The following is a 21,719-nucleotide window of genomic DNA, read 5'->3' as shown; positions in this document are numbered from 1 at the left end:
CGATTGACAGAGAGACGCTGCTGATAGTGAAATAGCTACCACAATATATAGCTCGCTAACTATCAATACGAATTCCCGTTACTCGACTGTGTATCAAGGTAAGTTAAAGTCAACCTTTTCTAGCTTAACTGATGGCCAACCGTAACACAACAAATAGCTAGCTTTAATGTGAGAGGTGATGGAGTGACAAAGAAATGAAAGATTAGCTGCTATACTGCTAACGCTAACTGCTGACGTTATCACGCCAATGATAAACGAGGTAGTTAGTGTAACAAGTGTCAGCTGTTATCCAATCCAATCCAATCCAAATATTAAAACAGAGGGTTTAACGAAGTGCCCTGGGGGCTACTGCTGAGAAGGCCCTCTCAATTTTCTTAGTTTGATCTCAGAGTGTACACCTGTATGAGGTCAGAGATGTACTGAGGGCCAGCCCATTACAGGAAGCCAATGGAGGGTTCCCAAATGCATGAATTACACGCTCAAAAAGAAGCGAACCACAGAGTTTATCTGTTTAAAAGCACTGTCGATTTTAACGCCAGATTAGAGACCATGGGTTTAACCCAGGTCAATGGTTACCTCCGTTTACTCTCATTTATGTTTAAACATCCAGGCCTTTATGTCATTGAGACAGTCAACAGAGAGCAGGTGGGAGTCGTCCGCATAAAGGTGGTAGGAGAAAATGAGCCCAAGGTATAAGGAAAATAAATGGGCCCTAAAATGGAACCTTGGGGAACTCCACAGGATAGGGGGGCAGAAGACGATGCGAAGTCACCAAGCCTAACAGAGAAAGATCGCTGCTCTTAGTACTTCATTACTAGCCTAACTACTGGACGTTCACCCAACTGTTCGCCTCCTCGGTTGTTAATAATACGAGTAGGCTGCCCAGCGTTACACTGATAAGTATAAACTAGCGAGGTAACTATATCGCGCCATTATCGCCTGGTGCAATTAAAGTATGTGTTTAAACATGGTGTTCCCCTGCAGATGGTATGCTTGTGTCCCATTGCTTTGCAGGCTGCTGTGGTTACGTTGATGTCATTCCCACCCGCCAGTTTGTTGCCAGCCACTAGAGTCAGACTGTGTCGAGCAGCACAGGTAGCTCGTGGCCGATGCCACAGGCTCGACCTGCCGAGAAAAGGGGACTGCCAACCTCAGAAAGATCTGCCAAGTTGGCCTCAACAACAGCCTTACCGTGTTCTCTTGTGCATGTAGACTCACTGGCTGTAAATTAGTGTCATGTCGGATTTAAATAAAGAGGTGGTGGATCTGGTTTGGGGGAGACCCTCTCGTGGAGTTGTGTCAGCCTCCATCTTCCGTCGATGGACCCAAGGTAAGATGCTTTGTTTTTTTAATGTTTTTTTAAAAGGCAAATGCAATCAAACCGGGTTGTTCGCACAGTTGACGGCAATCGAGGGTTTAATTCTAACCAAAAGAGTGCGACAGGTAATTTTTATAATGGGTCCTCCTCTCCAGGTCAGATAAGTAGAAACATACCCTTCTGTTGTGTAGTAATTTAGTATGACTATTGCACATGATCATTCCTACTAAAGAGTTTATTTAGTGGTCTCTAATGTGAGCATGCATGCACTTGTGGCTTGTTGATGTCTGCAGGGTGAAATTGTAAAAGTTGGTTGTCTTGTTGCCTTCGTCTTTATTACAGGATTTTCTTTTTGTGAGAATGAGCAAACTGCACTGGAGCAGTTCGAAGGAGGTCCGTGTGCTGTCCTTGCACCTGTCCAGGTATGTTCTAGTTTTACATCCTTGCAGTATTGTCAGGCCCGAGTATTAATTTCCATTTACTCCTATTTTACAGTGAGCCAGCTTTTACACCTGGTAGACTTACTTTGTTACTTAGTCTGTGAGTCGTATAGGTGTATACATTGGTGGCAATGCTTAATTGACTAAAAGATTATTTATCATACTAAAATAAAGGAAACACACAAGTCTGTATCCATAATGCCAAGTGTACCAACATATATATAGAATATAAGAATAGAATATTTTCCTTTACAGGCTTTCCTCCTAAAGAACATTCTCTTCAACAGAGAAAGTTCCAACTGGAGAAAGATGACAGGTAGCTTGTCCATAGCTTGTGCTATTGTTTTATGGAGTTGTATGGTTTGTTATATCGTCTATCTTTTATGTTTGTGTCTGTTAGAGGAGGAGCAGAAAGCAGCACTGTGTTCCACGCTGAGTGAAATCCTTGAGTCTGCTTGCTCCAGCCCCTCCAATGGTTTCTGTCTGGTGACTTGGGCCAAAGGACAAAGCCCACACACTAGCACACACACTAACACACAGTCGCAAACACAAAAGTGGGACTTGCCGGTGCCAGAGAGCAGCCAGCCGCCACAGGAACAGCAACAGCAACCCAGTGAGTCCTATGTCTGTCACATTCAGAATGACAATGCACATTCTCACTGAACCATTTGACGGTGTGTAGGGTTATTTTCTATTCCATGCTCTGATGTTACTCTGTATGTGTGTTTTTAATGCGTGTTGCTGCTTTAGCTCCTGAGGACCTTGGTTTTGAGCGATTTCACAGTGCTCTCCAGTAAGTGACTTAGATAACACCTTGCGTATTTATACTCTACCTCAAAGCAGACAATCTTGCCATTATATAATACTGTGGGTTTCTGGGGGAATAACGACATCACAAATTCTTGTTTTACAATTGCCATTATGCAATACTGGGAACATCATATTCATCAGATTAGTATTAGTAGAGGGGATGGGTGGTATTTGATTAATCTCGTCTGCAAGAATTGGTTTTCACATTTAATTGGCTATGTCTCTCACAATTTGCTGACTCGGCACTCTCATTGATTGCCTAGTTTAAAAAAAGTTCTTACACACTGTCCCACAGGGCCAAACTAAGTGTATGCAAGGCTGAGTTTGGCCAGTGGAAATATTGATATTTCATCACCCAACATACTGCCAGCTGAGACCACAGTCAGCAGAAAGTAGTGCTGACTCACTCTGAAAAAGTGCATGGTAACTTAGACCATCAACTCTACTTTCTAGCTTTCCAGGGTGGAGCAAAAGAGGTTAGTGACTCTAAATAGACAAGCTTAGATTGTTCTTTGGCTTCTGATGCATTTAATAGATTTCTTAACAATTGTGAAAGTTATTTTTTACTAAAAGTGGACATTGCTATACAATTAATACGCTAGTGTCATTGATCGTATAAGCCAACACATCTTCTCTCTTTTGAGTGTTTTGTAAATGACCCTGATGTTTGTTCCCATCCTGCAGTAAGCGGACCGTAATGTCAGTGTCTAGTCTCAGAGAGGAGGTGTTGTCCCTCTACCACACCTGGAGGGGGTGCTGTGGAGTCTTGCTATTCCTCTACTCTGTCATTTTAACCAAGGTAAAGAAAAGCTGGATAGAGAGATGGATGGAAATATTGAATACCAATTGGAAATAATAATGTTGTCTCTGGTAGAACATTAATTAAGTAATGTGCAAAGTGATAATCAACTAAGACATCTTTGAAAACCTGCTGCAGTTAATTAGATTTGTTCATTATTAATGACTTTATAGTTATTGTGTTATACCATTTTTGTTGTCTTTTTTTCTTTTGTGTCGCATACATGTTCAAATAAACTCAATTAAATGCATATGTATCTCTTCTGTCCAGGGAATAGAGAATATAAGAAATGAGATCCAGGACACAATGGAGCCTCTCATAGACAGCGTGCATGGCCATGGCAGGTATTAAAAACCTTTCTTTATCAGTTAGAATTTTTCTTTTTTAAAGTTAAAATTCATTGCAATGTGTTTTTTGTGTGGTTACATTGGATATCTTTCGTTTTCTCTAAAACTCTTTGTCTCCTTTACTTTCTATCTTTTTAGTCAGAGCTTTGTGAACCTGCTTGTAACTGGCCATGCTGTTTCTAATGTCTGGGACGGAGACAGAGAATGCTCTGGCATGAGTAAGACTTCCATGAACCAACTGCATTTGCAAACACACGCCATGTATCCAACTCAGTTTGTGGCCCTCGATTTGAACTTTTCCACCAGAGGGCAACACATCTTGCATCCAACAGCACTGTGCACAAAAGAGACAAATTAATGCCAGTTTGATGTAATTTAACAAATTCTCATTTTCTTCTTTCTCCATGTCATGGTAGAACTGCATGGTATTTATAAACAGGTATCAGTTGGCTTCCTGACGCTGATGGAATCTCTCCGCTACTGCAAGGTACAGACACATACAGGTTCCCAAAACATTCTGCAAAAGTATAAGCAAATTGTTAAAAGTTTGTTCATGGCAAATTCACATAGGATTTTTTATTTATTTTTTAAGAAGAAGACTCCCTATGAATTCAGATCCCACACTCTATAAACTGAGTGCTAGAAAAAACAAATAAATGCTCACTGTTACTTGTGACTCTAAGATGTAGGTGTAGGACATATCCAATGTTTGAACCCCGACCACAGTGAATGCTGCACTGTTAAAATATGTTTTCTCCTATTCTTTCTCACTACACTTTTATTTTCTGGCACACATGCACTGTGCTAAAAATAGATCAGAAAATACATTTATAAATAAATGTGACGGGACATATTCATCTTAAAAAACAAATATTGTGTTTGGAATCTGTTTATCATTATCAATAAGTACGCTAGAAAAAGTAAGTAGCTGGAACAAGTAAAGAGCAGATTGTGCCTAAGAGTGTTAAGATTGATTTTAGAGACCAACTCGTATCAAATAAGGTGAGATATGCTCATATGTACGCAATCAAGTTCAAGCTGTCTATCTAGATCAGCCAACAACTAAAAAGAGAAGAACCAAGTGAAAATGTGTTGATATTAACATTGATGATATCCATTTCATTACGTAGTAGTATCTGTTCAGGATCTGAAGAGGTATTTTACTGTGACATGTAATCTCTGTTCAAATATGAATGTACTTGATGAAAAGACTAATGTTAATCTTCGAACAATTACTGATTCACGTTGAAGATGACTAAAATAAGACACTCATTTGTTCCATTTATTACTTTCTTTTATTGTATGTGTGTTTTTGTTTCAGGTCGGGACATTCCTCAAGTCTCCAAAGTTCCCTATTTGGATTCTTGGCAGTGAAACTCACCTCTCTGTGTTTTTTGCCAAGGCAAGTTGAATACGCTGCTCCATAAGCAACACATATTTCACTTGCATAGACACACGGTGTGTAAGGTGAGCCAGTCTCCGCACCATGTTGGAAAAAACAAAATATGGAATGTGTTTAACCGATTTAATATAGCGCAGGTCAGATATCAATGTGGGGATAAAAAGGGGGAGAATGGGAGGGAATATAGTGCAGAAGATAGTCATATATGGACATTGCTGATCTTGATTTTTCAGCTATCCAGGGGGAAAAAATGCACGCACACTTTCATCTTCATGCTCTCACTTTCACACACATCTTAACCATCGGTGAGCAACTTAACAATGTATTCATAAAATATGACAGTAATGTAAATGGATGAAGTTGGGCAGCAAATGCAGCGAGAGCTTCCATTTACTGTATATAATTCTGTCTACTCACTGTCAGGTTCATTTCAACAATATGGATCACATATTGTTCTGTCCTGGCACTTGTTCATAAGAAACAACACTCGGGTACTAACTAACTAACACTTCGTTCAGCATATTCATGTTTGAGTTTCCACTGCATCTCAATAAATGTTACGGATAGGAAAATTAGACTGCGATATAGAAGATTTGAGAAATTATGATAATCGCAATGACACACTGTTGATTTACCGAACATTAGATAAATGTCCCAAATAAGGTGTTAAGAGATTTAAAGGAAAGACTTTAAAAAGCAAGACACCTGTCTCAAAGGTAGTGGAGATATTGTGTTCACTCACTTGCCCAGTATCTGGTTTGTTTTTAGTTAGGAATGTTTCTGTTGTTTACATGTCGGTAACACCAAATATAAAACCTGTCTCCACTTATACAGACCCTTCTACAGTTTGTAAAGAATGATGACATGCAGAAGTGTACGCATGCCGTTTGACAAAGGAAGTAAAGTGGAATGCAAGAGCAAAGGTTATGTACCAGAATCAACCGCCAAAGATTGGGAATGCAACCTAAACAAATTGGCTTTTCAGACCTGTGTGCAATCAGTGAGTGGGTTGAATACATTAGCAAGTGGCCGGATATTTACGGGTCAGATATGTATTTGGTGGACACACTTGGCTTCTAATGCTACACCAGTGAGAAATTATGAGACACTCGATGCTTACAACTACGCTGTCTGTGCTCTTGTACTGAAAGTCAAATGCCACAACATAGACTCTTGAGTTTTGAGTTGAGTTTTAAAATCAGCGTTACAAACGTGAGTATCTGTGATCGTGCAGCCACAGACCCAGCCAATGTTTGGATTGATTGAGCGACCATCTTAACCGGTTGCTCTCAGGGACAACAGCTGTTAAAAACGAGGACACCTACAACTCGTTAAAAAAATAAAACTTCAATCAATTTAATTATCTATGCCAACCATTAACATAAGATTATATGAGCAACCATGGACGTCTTTGGGGCATTAAACTGAATCACTTGTTGCTCTGAAAGTGTAGAAGTTTAATCTGCTGTTGGAATATCAATTCTGAAAAATGAACATGTGACAACCAGACATTCTGATCCCGGTAAGCGTTTCACTTCAATGTTAAACGCTTGCTAACTTCTGATGCCAACATCCACAAGTATATCCAAAACGGCCTGTCATGATAATAACAAAGGCTTGATTCTGAAGGACGGCTCTGTGTGAGTTGTTTGCGTTCTGGACGTGTGTGTTCTGTGGGAGTCTGTGCTGCAGCACGGACTCTTGAGCTGTGGGTGGCTTTGTGCGACAGGAAGAACTGGAACCAGGTTCATGTTGTCAAAATGCAGGAAAAACAATCTAGACTTCCTGTAAGGGTTCCTGTGCTCTCTAAGAAGGGCCATGCCATCCTGCTCCTAAAGATGTGCACCATGCCACAAGGTGTATATAATGCACAACCTGATTGAGGTCAACACGTTTTTTATTTTATTTTGAGAGAAACTTTGGCTCTTGGATAGACGGTTCATCAGATGAGTGTGCTTGTGTGTACACACTTGCCCAGTTTCCACCCGGACCAGCATGTTTATCATCTATCGGGGAACATGTTACACGAGACATTGCTGTGGCCGGTGAAGTAAGCTCGCAGGTTTGATTGTAGCAAATCGATTCTCTCTGCTGTTGGGAAAATGGCACCAGAGAGGCAGAAAAATCCCAGGCAATCATCTCCATCATAACGCCACACCCTTATTATGCCATTGATTAAAAGCTCCGTTACATACATTAAGCTCGAGCCTCCGAGGGAAGTAGATCAGATGTCGGCTCGGCGATGAACCATCGTCGTCATGCACGCGCTGATGACCAGACTTACCGATTGCTACAACTCCCCCAACACTAGTGACATGTTCACATATACACACACACATTCCAGAGCCTGGGGAACCTAATCCTGATTAGCATTAGTGTGTGTGTGTGTGTGTGGCTTCAGGTGGATGGCTTCCTGTGGGGAATGTGATTCTAGAGTTCCCATCTGGATCCATTTGTCCCATTGGAGACTGGGAACACACATGCATGCATATGAACTGACGTACATAGCTGACGCTACACTGTGCTGCCTCTGAAACTTTGAGCCTAAGCTGAGGGGGGAAGACATGGGGCAAGGGCGGTCTGCTGGCGGACTCGGAGGGACTCAGTGTGACCCTGTCCTCCTTGAAAGGGAATCAATGTTTGGAGATAATTTGAAGCACACTGAGATTTCCCAGGCTTCGTGATACAAAAATACACGCTACCTGGTTATGTAGCTTTTAGCTCCGATATAGAGCCATCCCCACAAAAGCAGAAAACCTGATCCCTGCTTCTGATGTGTCAGCGGCTCCTTATGTCTGCCATTGGGGACGGGTGTGTATTCCCCTGAGTTGCTGTCGGTGTGTGACTGTGGCTTTCAGACCATCAGCTTAATAGCATTAGTGTTTTTATCTAATCTACCTACACAAAGGCCATTCCACCAACTCTGATTCCTACCCACAACACCCCCCACATTCTGTTGTATTAATGTGTGTGTGTGTGTGTGTGTGTCCACATGAGAAAGAGTCTGAGTGTGTATAATGGCATGTAATGGGATCTGTTTTTGGACAAGAGTTTCTGAGACGCCAGAGGAAGGAGACAGACAGAGTGAAGGAGACGAGGGGATGGGTGATGTATGAGACATATCATGCAATATGTTTAATAATATATTTCTTCCTTCCGTTCCCCATTCCTGTCTTTGAAAAAAAAACTATCCACTGTAAAGGTTTCTCTTGGGCACCTCAGCCAACCTCTTCAGATTATTGGTCCCTCGTGGGAAGGAAAGAGGAAGAAAGGAAGTAGAAAGGAAGGATGCACTTTTAAAGAGTGGAGCAGTGGTCACTCGGGAAATAAGGGTTGGGGGGGTGATCCTCCTGTGACATTTCTTCTCTTTCCTCTCCCACTGAGTGATGAGGTTCACAGACGTGTGTGTGTGTGTGTGTGTGTGTGTACAGTAGTCGTGTTCTGAGTCAGTGATTTACGACAGAGAGCAGCCGCAGTGGCGCTTTGTGTCCCCTAAGACTCAAACTCCTGTCTGCAAAATGTCCTTCATGGTCTTGTAAGGACCAGGAAGTTAAAATGCCAGTGAGCAGACAGCGTCCGTTTATTTCAGTCAGACTTTATTGTCGAAAACAAAGTAATTGTATTGTGCGACATATCAGTACTGTTAAAGTATCGCATTTAAAATCTAAACAATACCCCACGTTATTAGTGCCATCATTTTTTTTATAAGAGACGTGTATGTGTGTGTGAGAAATATGGCGCTAAAGTACTGAAGCCGAGGAGTATGAATTGCGCCTATACTTATGAATCAAATACAATTGTAACCAGTAGGCCCTATTTCTTGCTCCCACCTTGTCCACGGCAGTGTTTGTTGATTACACCTTTTCTTTATTATCTTTTCACAGTAAAAGCCCTAGACATATATGCTGCATCACTGTTTATCAGTAGTAACTTAAATTAGCTAAGTAGCATCTTAATTGCTGAAATTAGTGCTACTTTTTTGTTTTGAATTGAAATTGTCAATGTTCAGAATAAAAAAAGATTTTAAGTTGTGTCTTTTTATCTTATATTTATTTACCTGATCTTTTAGTTTTGGAATCAGGGATCATTAGGCAGGGACAAAATTGGTATTAAAAGAACTACACAGTAATTGTGCCGTATTGCCAATAGGACTGGGCTATATCTTTGAAACAGAATTTTGAGTTTAGAATAGTATATTTCAAACTAAGAGTTCAATAAAGAGACCCCAATATTGATATAGGAGCAAAATATGCTAAATTAGACGAGGTAAACTATGTTCCAGCGTTCTGCATTACATGAGACCAACTTTTCATATTAATAAAACAACCGAAAGCTGCCATAACCAAAATGTGGGTCATTTCTCACAATACAATGCCAGTAAATTTGTATACAATAATATTATATCATACTTGTCCCCCCTAGTGTACTGAAAGGTAGTCGGAAAACAAGTTGTTGCTTTCTTTTAAAGAGGATTACTTTCTGTCCCATGTATGGTCAGAGGGTGCGGGCCACAGACAAACACAAAGTAACAAAGCGGAGTACATTAACAGTCATTAATAATCTGTGACAGGTCAGACCATGGGTCATTGTATTTGGATGCGTGTTCGTTCTTCCTTTTCCCCTGTGTGTCGTTTTCTGTCATTGGACCCATCACTATCTAACTATCCTCTGGTGTTGCCTCTTCTGTGATGAGACACTGTCTTTCTCATCCAAGATGGCTCCATAAATCACTACTTTGTGCTGTCGCTCACATCTGAAACACACACACCATACAGTAGATACTGCAGGCACTCCTTTTGTACTCTGAGAGATAGGTTTTCCATTGTTTTCTGCACTTGTAATCACATGTGACACCGGCTGTTTAAGGTGAAAAAAACAAACGCATACTCTAGATTACACGCCATTGCACACAGATGTCCTCCTCAGCCTGTCATGTGGTGTGGCTGTCGCTGCCTGCTAGGAACAAGGCGGGAGACACTGGCCGAGACCTCTGCTTTGTTGTCTTGAAACTGATCCCTTCAACGCACTCTATGGCCACTCAGAGTCTCTCAGGACAAACAAAAGCTCTTTGGCTGGACCGGAGGGAAAGAGAGTCATTCTAGTAAAGGACTATGCCTACCTGTCTTTCTTGAAGTACCTACCTGCAAGATGAGATAAAGAAGGAAAAAAAGGGGAGGGGTTAAGCAAGAATGGAAGAAAAAGTCAAGGGTTTGAGGGGAGGAAATACTCAAAGTGTAGTAGCTACTTAGGAAAGGGGCAGAATTGGGCAAGAGGCAGAACAAGAGAGGAAAAAGACCCATAGGATACGAGTTGTCAACCTACGAGAGCCACGAAGTCTAGTGGGAAGACGGCAACAGGAGTGCAGATGGCAAGAGTTTAAGGTTTAGGCAGTGGTCAGTAGATCCTCCCCAAAACGACTCGAACACCGAACGTGGCTCTTTATCTCGGAGGGTGTTGTGCAGGAAGTCTGGTCTGATGATAAGAACCACAGTGAAGACCTGTTTGAAGTTCTGCATTACTCTGTGTGTTGTTCTGTTAAGGGCTTCAGGGGGTTTTGCAAAAAAAGTTGGATTGTGGTGATTTGGAATGTGCTCCTTGATTACTTAATGCATTCTGACTCTGTTGCTGATGCCAGGTCCTTTTGTGAGTGTGTGTCATTGCAATAGATCACTGCGTGGATATTTGGGCACATTGAATGAACTGGATGCCAGCTTGTATTTGAGAATAAGCAAACAACCTTCAGCAGGGGACAGGCCTATTCTCTCTTACACAGACATGCATATGCTCACACATGCTGTAGCACAGTGGGATTGGGAGGATGGAAATGCAGAGACACAGAAACACACACACACACACACACACACATACACCTTCCCTGTGGAGTGTGTTAGCTCCATGACATGTTTTCCAACTCAGCAGCGTCTTCCTCGGGCCTCTAATAAAACATAGATCAAAGACAGCCAGGCAGACCTGTCATCGCACACACAATCGCCTCATTTGTCTGAATGTGATCTTTTGCTCACGTCTTTTCTATGTGTTCATTCGCGCCATATTGGCGTGTACAGGTTAGCAATTACAGTACGTTTTTTTTTTTGTAGATGACCACTTTCAAGTGTTTGGCTTCCGGTAAAGTGTCGACATCTTGTAACTGTGTTATTACCAGGTGATTTACTCGGCCTGTGTCCATCCTGCTCCGGAAGATAATAAAGAGTTTTACCGAGCTTTGGTTCACGAGGCTCATCGGACTTTAAGCAGCGTGATTGTATACGACAGCCTAAGATTGGCTCGCCGCTCATCCCCTTGGGAAGAGATGCGTGTGTTCTTAGGAATATATACTGTCTAAATGTAATAAGTATAGTTCTAGCAACAGCTTTAAAAAACAGTTCATGTTTTGAGATGCATGTTCCACTGTTAATCCGACCCAGTATGTTCGTCTTTAGGCTGCAGTCAACTTCTTTTTTTAGCACTTTACTCCTCCAAACACACCAGCATGACCCTTGTTCACCCCTGGAAGTGAAACCCAGACATATCTAGCTTATGACAAATCTACCGTTAGACTTATGGAGCCGGTAATGTTAACAAACCAGGACCCAGCTATCCTCTGTGACAGAGCAGTGTGTGAGCGCGTGTTCAAGGCCTCTGCCTGTTTTTCTTTGCATCTGAAGAGCCGGCAGCTGGGAGTCGTCTCTTCTCAATGTGTGTGTCTCTCTCTCTCCCCCCCCCCCCTCCCCTTCTCTGTTTCTCTCTCTCTCTCTCTCACACACACAAACACACACACTCCCATTCCCTGAGTTAACCCTGAATACGTTAATAAGTTAACCATGAAACCCTCGCAGCCTGCGTGAATCTGAGGCTCGAGCTTTAATAAAGGCCAGCTAGAGGAGATGAGCAGGGTTCATTTGCTTTCCAAAAACATTGTGTGTTTGTCCAGCGCTTTGTTGTCATAAATACCCTCCCTCCCTCACTCGGAAGAAAAAACAGTGAGAACCCTTTGACTCTCGCCTAAACACACTTTGCGTGTGTGTGTGTGTCTTCTCTTTGAGAAGTATCTCATTTCATCCTCTCTTGTAAACATATCCCTTCAATCTCCTCTGATTTTCTGAATTAACTTTCATCAAATGGTTATGTCATGTAATGTATTTGTAAGGAACCATGAGACCCTTACTTTCATCATTGTTTGCAATGTTGATAATCAGAAAGTGATGGTTATTCAGCTTTTAAACGTACTGTGAGCTCTGGGCTAATACGATTCAAGATGGCAAACATAAGACATTCCTATCCCATGAGATCTTTTTCTGGGTTCTGAGTGTTATGTTTTCATTATGCCTAACACCAAATTGGGAATCCAAAGTATCATCCAACCACATCCGAAGGTCAAATGTGTACACCTGTTTATAAAGGCTGAACTCAAATGCACTCTTTTGATGTATTTTGTATTATCTCTCGTGGCATTTATGTTTCGATCAGTTGAACAATGGATAAGGGACGGTGGTAGTCGTATGAAAAATGTAAACGCCAGATGTGATTCTCTGTTTCAGAAAGTTAAACAAATTGTCAAGTGCATTTATGTGAGCTGACGGGGTTTTATATTCCGTTAGATGATCCGACAGGCATTTAGTTTGAAGCATATTGAGTCCCTTAGTGTAGAGGGAACAATGAAGTGTTCATTAAAGTAGCTTCTACATTATAGGCCAGCCTAAAGAGGCATCACACACACACACACACACACACATTTCTATTCTCCCTGCCCACACTGCACTTTGTAAACTTCAGCAACAAACAAACACGATAGAGCTTGTCATAAATCAGGGGTTGTGTATATAAGACTAAATTTCCTGATTGTGTGTTTGGAGTGAACACAAGCCGTCTAACTTCATCAGCAATCAGTTAATAACCCAATGGATTCTGGTGATTGCACTTAGATGACATATAGTCACACACACACATGCACAATGTACATTAGCAGTGCATTGCACACTACTGCTATGTGTGTCTGTATGTTGACGAGTCACTCGTGTGTTGTACATCACTGCCTTGACAAAAACAGTTAACGTTTGAGTTGCAAATAGATGGAGATGGTTGTTCTCATGTTTCAGCACTGATGAAGCCACATTCTTCACAATGTGATGTCATTGTTAACCCCATCCATGCTCCATCACTATGTTCACTGTCTTACTGCAACCCTGACGTTAGTCCCAAATCACTGTGTGGTCACTTTGAGGTCATACCTCTTATGTTGCTATGCTCAATCTCTCACCGTTTGCACTTCTCTATCTCGCTCATTCATGTCTCCCTATCTCTGTTTCTCCTTCCCTGTAGGAGATGTCCCTGGTATGTCCAGAGTCTCCATCAGAACAGGCAAGGAGGGTCTTCCAGTCCTTTGATCCTGAAGGTAATGAACAAGTGTTTCATGGACATTTTCACACATTATCATTACGTTGCTCTCTCGGCCGTCACGCCCACCACACTTGTTTTTATAAACCATTCTCATTAGAAAACCGGCTTTATGAAAACCCTGTCACACCGATGTACTTTGATTAATTCAAACTTTCATTGTAACAGAGCTATGCGCACACACACACTGAGCCAACATCTTACTGGACCTGTTGTATTTCTCTTCCCTTCTTCCTGGTTGAGCAGATGCATTTATAACCTCCACTGCCCTCCTCGCCTCTTCGCTCTTGTTTGTCGTCTACATTATTTTTCTTCTGCAGGCAGAACGAGGCTCTGTTTCTCTCCCTTCAGCTCCACTGTTGTTGTTTAGGTTGGTGAGATCAGCTCCTCTTACAGCTGAGTCAACCATCCCGCTCTTTTCCTCTCCTCCTCATTCTCCTAAACCGTCTTTCTTGTCACTTCCTGGGGACTGATATGAAAGGCACTGGGAAGGAAACGAGGGGACACACAACGACAGCAGACTGTTAAAGAGAAGACAGACTGTCATCAGATGAAGTAAAAGTCGGAAGTCTGCTGCATTTATTGACGTCGCCATAAGATTTTAGCTTGGGATGTGACGTGTTCATGACCACAAGAAAGCGTATTGAAATTAAACATTTAGTCCTAACAGCTGTTCTGTAATGTTTTTCTTCTGCTGTCGAGAGAAGAGAGGGAGAGAGAGAGAGAGAGAGGAGCACAGATGTCGGAAGTCGCACTCGAAACACGTTCATGTCCAGCATGAACATCCCACAGCTATCTATGTTGCAAGAGTGTTCAGCCGAGTGCCTGATTTCATCACCAGTCGATACGCAGACCTTTCCAAGTTATCAGTGTCAAGAAGTATGCTGTTCTCTGTTGCCATAAACACATGATTCACTTCCATGGTTTGTAGGAACAGCATGCTGATGTGTAGAGATCTGTGTCTCTGGTGAAAAAGGATGTTACAAGTAGATTAATCCTAACAGCTGTAGGCGCTCTGGCGACTTCAAAAACAGATATGTAAACCCAACTGTATGTCACCATATTGTTCCTCTTTGTTCTCAGTCTGTCTTTTCCTGTGACACAAAATACAGCTTTGCACGCTGTCAAGTCCACGTCTGCCATGTGCTGCGACAATCTGCACGCCATCTGGACTTTTCCCAGACACACTTGTGCGAAGAGACAAACTCATGCATGGACTACAGTAGATGCATCCACAGATATAAATATACATGTTTACACACATGCAAGGAGGATGCTCTGTACATGACTCACACTAATTCACACACTGCAATGTATACACATGCTGTAGCCAGCAGCACAGTTGAGTGCTGCGTAAAAAGCCCATAAATGTGTCCGTCACATGCGAGTCAGCAGAGCGCCCTGTGTTGTGGAGAAGGGGCGCCAGCCTCACACAACAGTGACTCACCAGACATTCAGCAACCTACTGTCTCAGGATGTTCTTGTGTGTGTGGTGTCATTGTGTGTGTGTGTGTGCTCGCTGTCAAAATGTCAATTATCACTCTGAGAGATCGACATCTGGCATTGAAAATGCGAGATTGAGAGAGCGCTCCTCAGATAATCTTTACAACACGAGGGGTTTATGTTTGCATCTAAACAACAGGCCACACTGGCTCGTCTAAATAAAGACAAATCATTCAGTACCTGGACACACGCAAATACTCTCAGGCAAAAACACATGTTAGTGTTTAGAGCTTCTCCACTCAGGTAAAGCAATCATGGCCATGGAATGTAGGTCAGCGATAAAAGGACACGGTGTGAGTGCGTGTGTGTGTGATTTTTCCTTTTTCTCTTTTAGTTGTGTCCGATGAATTCATTCCACAGGGTCAGTGATGTAAATAGTGTTTGTGCCATATGTGTGAATGCTTCCCCTGGTTCCCAGCTAAAGGCTGTATTTTATGTTCTGTCCGGGGTCAGCCAGTGCATCAGTTTCTCTTTATGTCTCACGCTCTCCCTCTTTCCAGATAATGGCTTCATCCCAGATTCTCTGCTGGAGGACGTGATGAAAGCCCTTGACCTTGTCTCCGAGCCTGAATAGTAAGTGCTTGCATGTTGGTGTGTGTGTGTGTGTGTGTGTGTGTGTGGGGCACCTGTAGAGCTTCTAAGGTTCCAACTCTTAAGTCATGGCCAGGCCAGGTCAGCAGCCCCGCACTCATGTTTCACTACCAGGCTACTATAAAGTCAGACCAGAGAGAGCCCACTATAAAAGTGCATAAAGAGTCAGAAACAAAGGCTTAGAGGGAGATCATTAACAGCAGGAAGAAAGACTGAGAGGGAGGAAATGCTTTAAAGTGCCGCTTCAAACAGAAGCACGTTTTCATCTGAGGAACAGTGAGCCCAAACGCTGCAGCCGTGGGCCTCGGCCAAGTAACTGGACCACTGATTTGCTCTGCAGACCCCCAGATGGGCGATGCATCACAACACGGCAAACAGGAGAGTTTACGTTCCCACACAACAAGAGATACTTCACAGATTCCGCCATGTGAAAATAGTAGCATATCTTAAGTGCTCGGGGGGGGAATGACTAATGGGAGTATAGATGGAATACATTGGGGGCTTTCATCACTCATGAAAGATGAGTGCAAGACCTCTTGTCCAGTTGCCTGTGACTTAGGATTTACACATCCCGTGATCAGCTGATTTCATTTGTGGCAAACCAACTATGTAAACAGTATACACTAACTGTTCAAAGAAAGTCAGGATACAGCTTAAGGATATAGTCTCTTGATTGTTTGCTTTTTCATGTTTGTGATAGTTATTCATAGTCAGGAGCCTAAAAAGCATGTTTTTATCTGTATAATAATTTTTTCCCTATGTAATAACATTATTATATGATTAGAAAAGTTTAAATTCCTTAAAAGCTCTTACTGCCCTTAGGTTTTACCCGTTGTGTATATACCTACATGCATGCGGTGAATACTTTACCACAGCACAAACGGTTGGTTCCTTTTTCCTCACTTGCCTGCAAGGGGAGCAGAGGGTTGCTATGAGCAACACATCTGATGCTTTTATGGATTCCTAGTGTTGCTCAAGCCCCTCCACCAGGGGCCCTGTGCACTCTTTATGTTTCCCTGCTGCAAACGCTACTTGTGGAGATCGATAGAATCGTTCCTTGTATCCCCTCTGTGTCTGGGTATCAGCCTTGCTTCTCCCCTTGCAGCCTTAAAAGGGCAATCTGACCACATTGTTTTATCACAGTGAAATAAAAACACTGATCCAACACGAAGGAATGTCTGGAAAGAGGTATATATAGTCGCACCACGATATTCATGAAAACATGCACAGGCCTCAGACGTCCACATTGAGTGATGAGATAATCGTAAATTGTACAAAACATTGCCGACTGCTATCTTGTACCGTTCTGATGGCTCCTTCCAAGCCCCTTTTCTTTTGACCTCTGCTCACTGCATCTCATCTCTGTTTCTGTCTCAGTGTCAGTCTGGTGAAGAGTAAACTGGATCCAGAGAGTTTGGGAATTATTCTTCTGGGCCCGTTCCTGTTGGAGTTTTTCCCCGATCAGGTGTGTGTGGACATGGACAAAGAGTTGTATACACACACATGGGTGACACTAATGTTTTGTTCCCGAGCATATGTGAATTGCTGTTTTAGAAAATCAAAGGTTTTTATGCATAAAACATTCCTGCGGTGTCTCATGTGAAATGTGTGTGCGTGTTCACCATCACATGGCGATACTTGCAGAGAAGCTGAGAAAGAGCGCTACGACTGCTTTATGAGGCCGAGGGAGGGAGGGAGAGAGAGAGAGAGAGAGGGAGGGAGGGAGGGAGAGCAGGAGAGATGGAGAGGGAGAGCAGGAGAGGGAGAGATACAGGGAACTGTGTTAAAGTGATCAGGGCTTTAGGGACTCACCAGAGGAACGGCCCCAAGCCGCAAAGAGATTATACTACCATTAGCCAACTGGACGCACACACTCAGACACACGTGGGATTGGGGTGAGGGTTAGGGTTTCATACACAGGCATTTAACACGAGAAGCTCGACACACTCGCAGACGACGCATCCTATTAGCATTCTGCACCTTAAGCCAAAGTCAATGGAGGTTTTTGGGCTCGATGTCATTATTTGAAGGTTTTTGTCGTGTTGGATGTTGTATGGTAGTTTGAGCTTCACTAAACAAATACACACACATGGGTAAATTGAACACGTGGGATTTCTCATTAAACTTTGGTTGCAGGCAGAGATGTGTCCGTTTTACTTTTCAGTTAATAAATGTTCTGCGTCTGGTTCCTTCCCTCCATCTCTGTGAGAACAGAGACTCTAACAACATTGCGTGATGTTCACTCTGCCCGTCTTTCAGGATTCAGGAATCCCCGACTCATTCCCCGTCTACCACTACAATGGACTGAAACAGTCCAACCACAACGATCGGGTAATCCTCTTCATATTCCCTCCGTCTGCCTATTGCTCTTCTTCAGTTGCTGTCATGATTTATGAACACACACAGTTGGAGGCGACCGCCCCCTCCAAAATAAACAGTAGCAATCCTAAGCCTAATCGCATGTCCGTCCATCTGAAAACCCTGGCTGAGCCTCCTATTTCTGCAAGTAATGTAAAAGCGGAGGCCGCTGTCAGCAGCCTCTCTGTGATGTCAGCAGACTTAGTTTGATGGATGATCGTCAGGGGATGCAGTTGGTGGCTGTGCAAAAAAAAATGGTACTCGGGAATATCACTTTCTTCATCTGTCCGCTTCGTCGAGTCTAGTTTTTCCATACATCTACGGGGAAATGTAGGAATGGCACCAGATGTGTGCCTCCACAAAAACACACGCCTACACACGCATCCACGCACATGGCGGCAGACGCCTTTAAGGTCGGTGATGGCAATTCCATTCCCATAGCTCCAGATGGGAATAACAGACCTGCTGACAGCAGTCCCCTTCAGCTGGTGTGTGAGGGGGGGAGAGAGAGAGGGGGGGGGGAGTGACTGAGTGTGCGAGAGAGAGAGAGAGAGAGAAACACACATGCCCACAGTACAAGTGTGTTGTTTACTTGCATCTCACCCCGACTCCTTCAGAAGAAATATGGCAAACAGTGTTTACATTTGTGTGTTTAGTAACTGTATATTGACGTTTGTGTGTGTGTGTGTGTGTGTGTGTGTGTGTGTACACAGGTGGAATATGTGGAAGGGACGGCTTTGGTGCTGGGTTTTGAGGACCCCATGGTTCGGACAGACGACACTCCAGTCAAGCGCTGCCTCCAGACCAGGTGGCCCTACATCGAGCTTCTGTGGACCACCGACCGCTCCCCGTCACTGAACTAGCACCAACACAGTCTGTGGACGTGGATGGACCGCTAGTGCTTACACACACACACACACACAGCCCTCTCCGACTTCCCCTCTGCACACTGACCCTTTTGACTGACCCACATCTACAATACAGATGAATGAGACTGAGGAGAAACACAAACTTCCACAAGAAGCTGACACAAACACGTTGATGGACTTGACGTACTTGCCTGAGATCCATTCTTCCATCGTCACTCACACATTCCGCAAGTGTCCAAACACACCTGTACAGTTCATGCTATTGTCTGTTCACCATGGCTTAGATTTGACACACAGGATATCGATGATGTAATTATTTAAAAGAGAAATGAATGACTGTTTATTTGTACAGCTCTGCCCTGTCCTCTGACCCCTGCTCGAGTTAAGCAGTAGACGGCTAGAAACTGTTTGGAGAGCAAACTGGTTTGGTTCAGCGACTTGAGTGTGTCACACACACTCTGAACCACATGTAAAGCCAGTCGACTGTGACGCACTACTGTTGGTGCAGCTACAGGACTGTGAGGGAAAACCTACCAACGCCTTCCACACTTGAGAACACACACTGTCACACTCACAGAGAAGTGTTTAAGGGACCAACCCAGATGCAGAGAACAAAAGGTTTCTCCCTTGTTTTCACTGAGATGGTGCGTGTGTGTGCGTGTGTGTGTGCACATGTGTGCGTGTCTTTCAGTGACACTAGGATGTTGGCCAAGTGTCCATGTATTTATTATCACACTGAAAGGTTTGGGAATAAACACTTCTTTTTGTTCAACTGCTGTGTGTTCTGTAACTTTAAGTCCTCCCTGCTCTCCTCCGTGTCCTTTTCTCTCACGCATCCCGGCTTCCACATAGGACGACCTCAGGTTTAGGACGTCTACGGTATGTCTGCTTCCCTCAACACTAAATCACACACCATCTCAAGTTGTGTGTCCACAGAGACTCTAAATCACTAATTCACTAAATCTCCAAGACACTGACGGTGACTTTAGTGCCTCCTATGAAAAGAGAAATGATTCTTCTTTAGGAAGAAAACGGCTTGATTCTATTTGCTCAACATCAAAATCCCCCCAAACATCGGTCTTTTTATACGGCATCCTAAAACACAGTGGCATGTAATTCTCAGTGCCAAATGTTATAGGGATAGTTTGTGGTACCATTTAAGTACCATGTTCTGGCTCTGGAGTTTTTAACTCGATGTTTATGCATTTGTGTTTGTGTATCTGCAGATAATCTGTCTCCAGTGCACAGGAGTGTTGTAATATTGGCCGGGTGTGTGTGTGTCTAATGGATTTGTCTAATGCAGAAGGGATGTGGGCCTAATCTGACACAACAATCTTCTTAACAGTCTCGGGAGTTTGTAAAGAGAGACGTGGGCGAGTCCGTACAATATAAAGCACTACTGTGCACCTACAATAATCAATCCAGCCGGACCTGCAGTTAATCTGTGATCTTAGACGAACAGTATGTGTGCATTCCTGGAAATGTCTGTGAGAATTTAATTAAATGTAAGACAGTGGAGAACATGTTGCAGATGAAGGCACACACTGAAACTGAGCTGCATTAAAACACGCGCTACCTGGCGTCCCGGAACAGCCGCCCTGAAACCACGAGGCAAAGGAACAGAATTGTTTCTGCTGCCTCGTCACTCCATCGTCATCACTTTTTTCTTTTATGTCTTTTTTGTGCTCATGTTTTTCTTCTCTCTTGAAGTCGCGATACAGAGTTGAGGGAGAACAGGCCCTCCTCTCCCTTACTCTCCTCTCGTTGCACAAAAAGGATCGGGTAAACGTGACGCGGTGAACCAAGTCTGCACATATTAAATGAAACAAAGGAGAGAAATGGGGTTAGTGGAAGGGATTGAGGGAATGATGGAAGGAAATGTGTTGACGGAAGAGAGCAGGGCAGGTAGAGGGCGTGAGGGTGAGAAACTCTTCCATCTGGCAGGTCAAAGGCTTCACTCTACATCCTCATCTCACCTGGTTCTTATGGACTCTCCCGACAGAAAGCGGGCCCTCCTGACTGGTGCTGCTCCCCTGCAGTACAACGGGAGTCTGGTGGTGGAGTTGAATTCATCTCTAATGTTTAAAACCAGTGGTCCCCAAACTAAGGCCCGCGGGCCGGATACGGCCGCCTCCACATTTGGCCCGGCCCCCTGAACAATACCAGAGACGCGTTGTGATTTTTTTTTCTTTCAGTCTGGGCACGCAAATCCTAGACTAGCCCCTGTGAAATAGAACAAAAAGATCCCGGAAAGGGTTATTCATATTTGGTTGTCTGTGGCTTTCTTGAAAACAATAAATGTTTACATTTAGGCACCCCTGCGATCATCACACTTTTTCTGCTACGAACTGACCCCGGCCCTCATCAGAGAATGGACAAGTTATGTGGCCCTCACGGGAAAAGGTTTGAAGTGGAAGTGAGCGCAACATCCATCTCTTAGCGTTGACACAAGTTTTTGATAAGAAACCTGTTCAGAAGAGTGCTGAGCTGAATGTTCAAGAGAACTGCCCGGTCTGGTCGGTCACTTCTTTCAAGCAGTTTTTCATTGCAGGATATTATTTTCTTGGAGAGTGAAGTAGGCCTGTGCTGCCTGGAGGTTTATATGTCTCCTGTGAACCTGAGTGGGCCCAAACTGCCTAAACGTGCACAGCTCAAGCGCTTTCTGCTGTAAACCGGCATGATAATTACTGACGTAATTACAAGAGATTATTCTCAACGGAAATAAATGCAGGTATGATTGCACAAAGTGGCCAGTATAAATGCAATGTGCTCTAAATCAATCTTTGCTTCTGCTCGTGCGCGCGTCAAATCGCCACGTGCGTATTTTTCCTTGCCAGATTTGAGCGGGTGGTTGTAAATCTCACTTTAATAATATTTATTGTTTTAGG

General features: G+C 43.3%; 1 protein-coding gene across 3 annotated transcripts; it reads left to right on the top strand.

The window, feature by feature from the left end:
* Positions 1–7: 7 nt before the first annotated feature.
* On the top strand, positions 8–19,603 carry mindy3 (MINDY lysine 48 deubiquitinase 3). Of its 3 annotated transcripts, XM_056443663.1 has the most exons (17): positions 8–98; positions 1,015–1,095; positions 1,213–1,330; positions 1,661–1,740; positions 2,014–2,074; positions 2,159–2,371; positions 2,509–2,551; positions 3,253–3,367; positions 3,638–3,711; positions 3,853–3,932; positions 4,131–4,201; positions 5,036–5,116; positions 13,436–13,508; positions 15,514–15,586; positions 16,982–17,069; positions 17,864–17,935; positions 18,676–19,603. In XM_056443663.1, the coding sequence occupies exons 3-17, from the start codon at positions 1,237–1,239 to the stop codon at positions 18,823–18,825; spliced, it is 1,368 nt and encodes a 455-aa protein (XP_056299638.1). In that variant the 5' UTR covers positions 8–98; positions 1,015–1,095; positions 1,213–1,236; the 3' UTR covers positions 18,826–19,603. The 3 variants fall into 3 exon arrangements, with proteins under 3 accessions (XP_056299638.1, XP_056299635.1, XP_056299637.1); XM_056443660.1 differs by having other exon boundaries at positions 9–98; positions 1,015–1,330; XM_056443662.1 differs by lacking the exon at positions 8–98 and having other exon boundaries at positions 740–1,330.
* Positions 19,604–21,719: the final 2,116 nt, after the last annotated feature.

The sequence above is a fragment of the Pseudoliparis swirei genome, chromosome 22, assembly GCF_029220125.1.
Source record: "Pseudoliparis swirei isolate HS2019 ecotype Mariana Trench chromosome 22, NWPU_hadal_v1, whole genome shotgun sequence".
In the NCBI taxonomy this organism is placed as follows: Eukaryota; Metazoa; Chordata; class Actinopteri; order Perciformes; family Liparidae; genus Pseudoliparis; species Pseudoliparis swirei.
The sequence above is the reverse complement of the archived record's forward strand: the minus strand, read 5'-3'. Positions and strand labels throughout refer to the sequence as shown.

Excerpts from the sequence above, each read along its gene's own strand:
- mindy3 (XM_056443663.1), top strand. The coding sequence starts at position 1,237 with ATGTCGGATTTAAATAAAGAGGTGGTGGATCTGGTTTGGGGGAGACCC. Across the intron at positions 2,075-2,158 it reads CAACTGGAGAAAGATGACAG|AGGAGGAGCAGAAAGCAGCA; the intron begins GTAGCTTGTCCA and ends TGTGTCTGTTAG. Across the intron at positions 2,372-2,508 it reads GGAACAGCAACAGCAACCCA|CTCCTGAGGACCTTGGTTTT; the intron begins GTGAGTCCTATG and ends TTGCTGCTTTAG.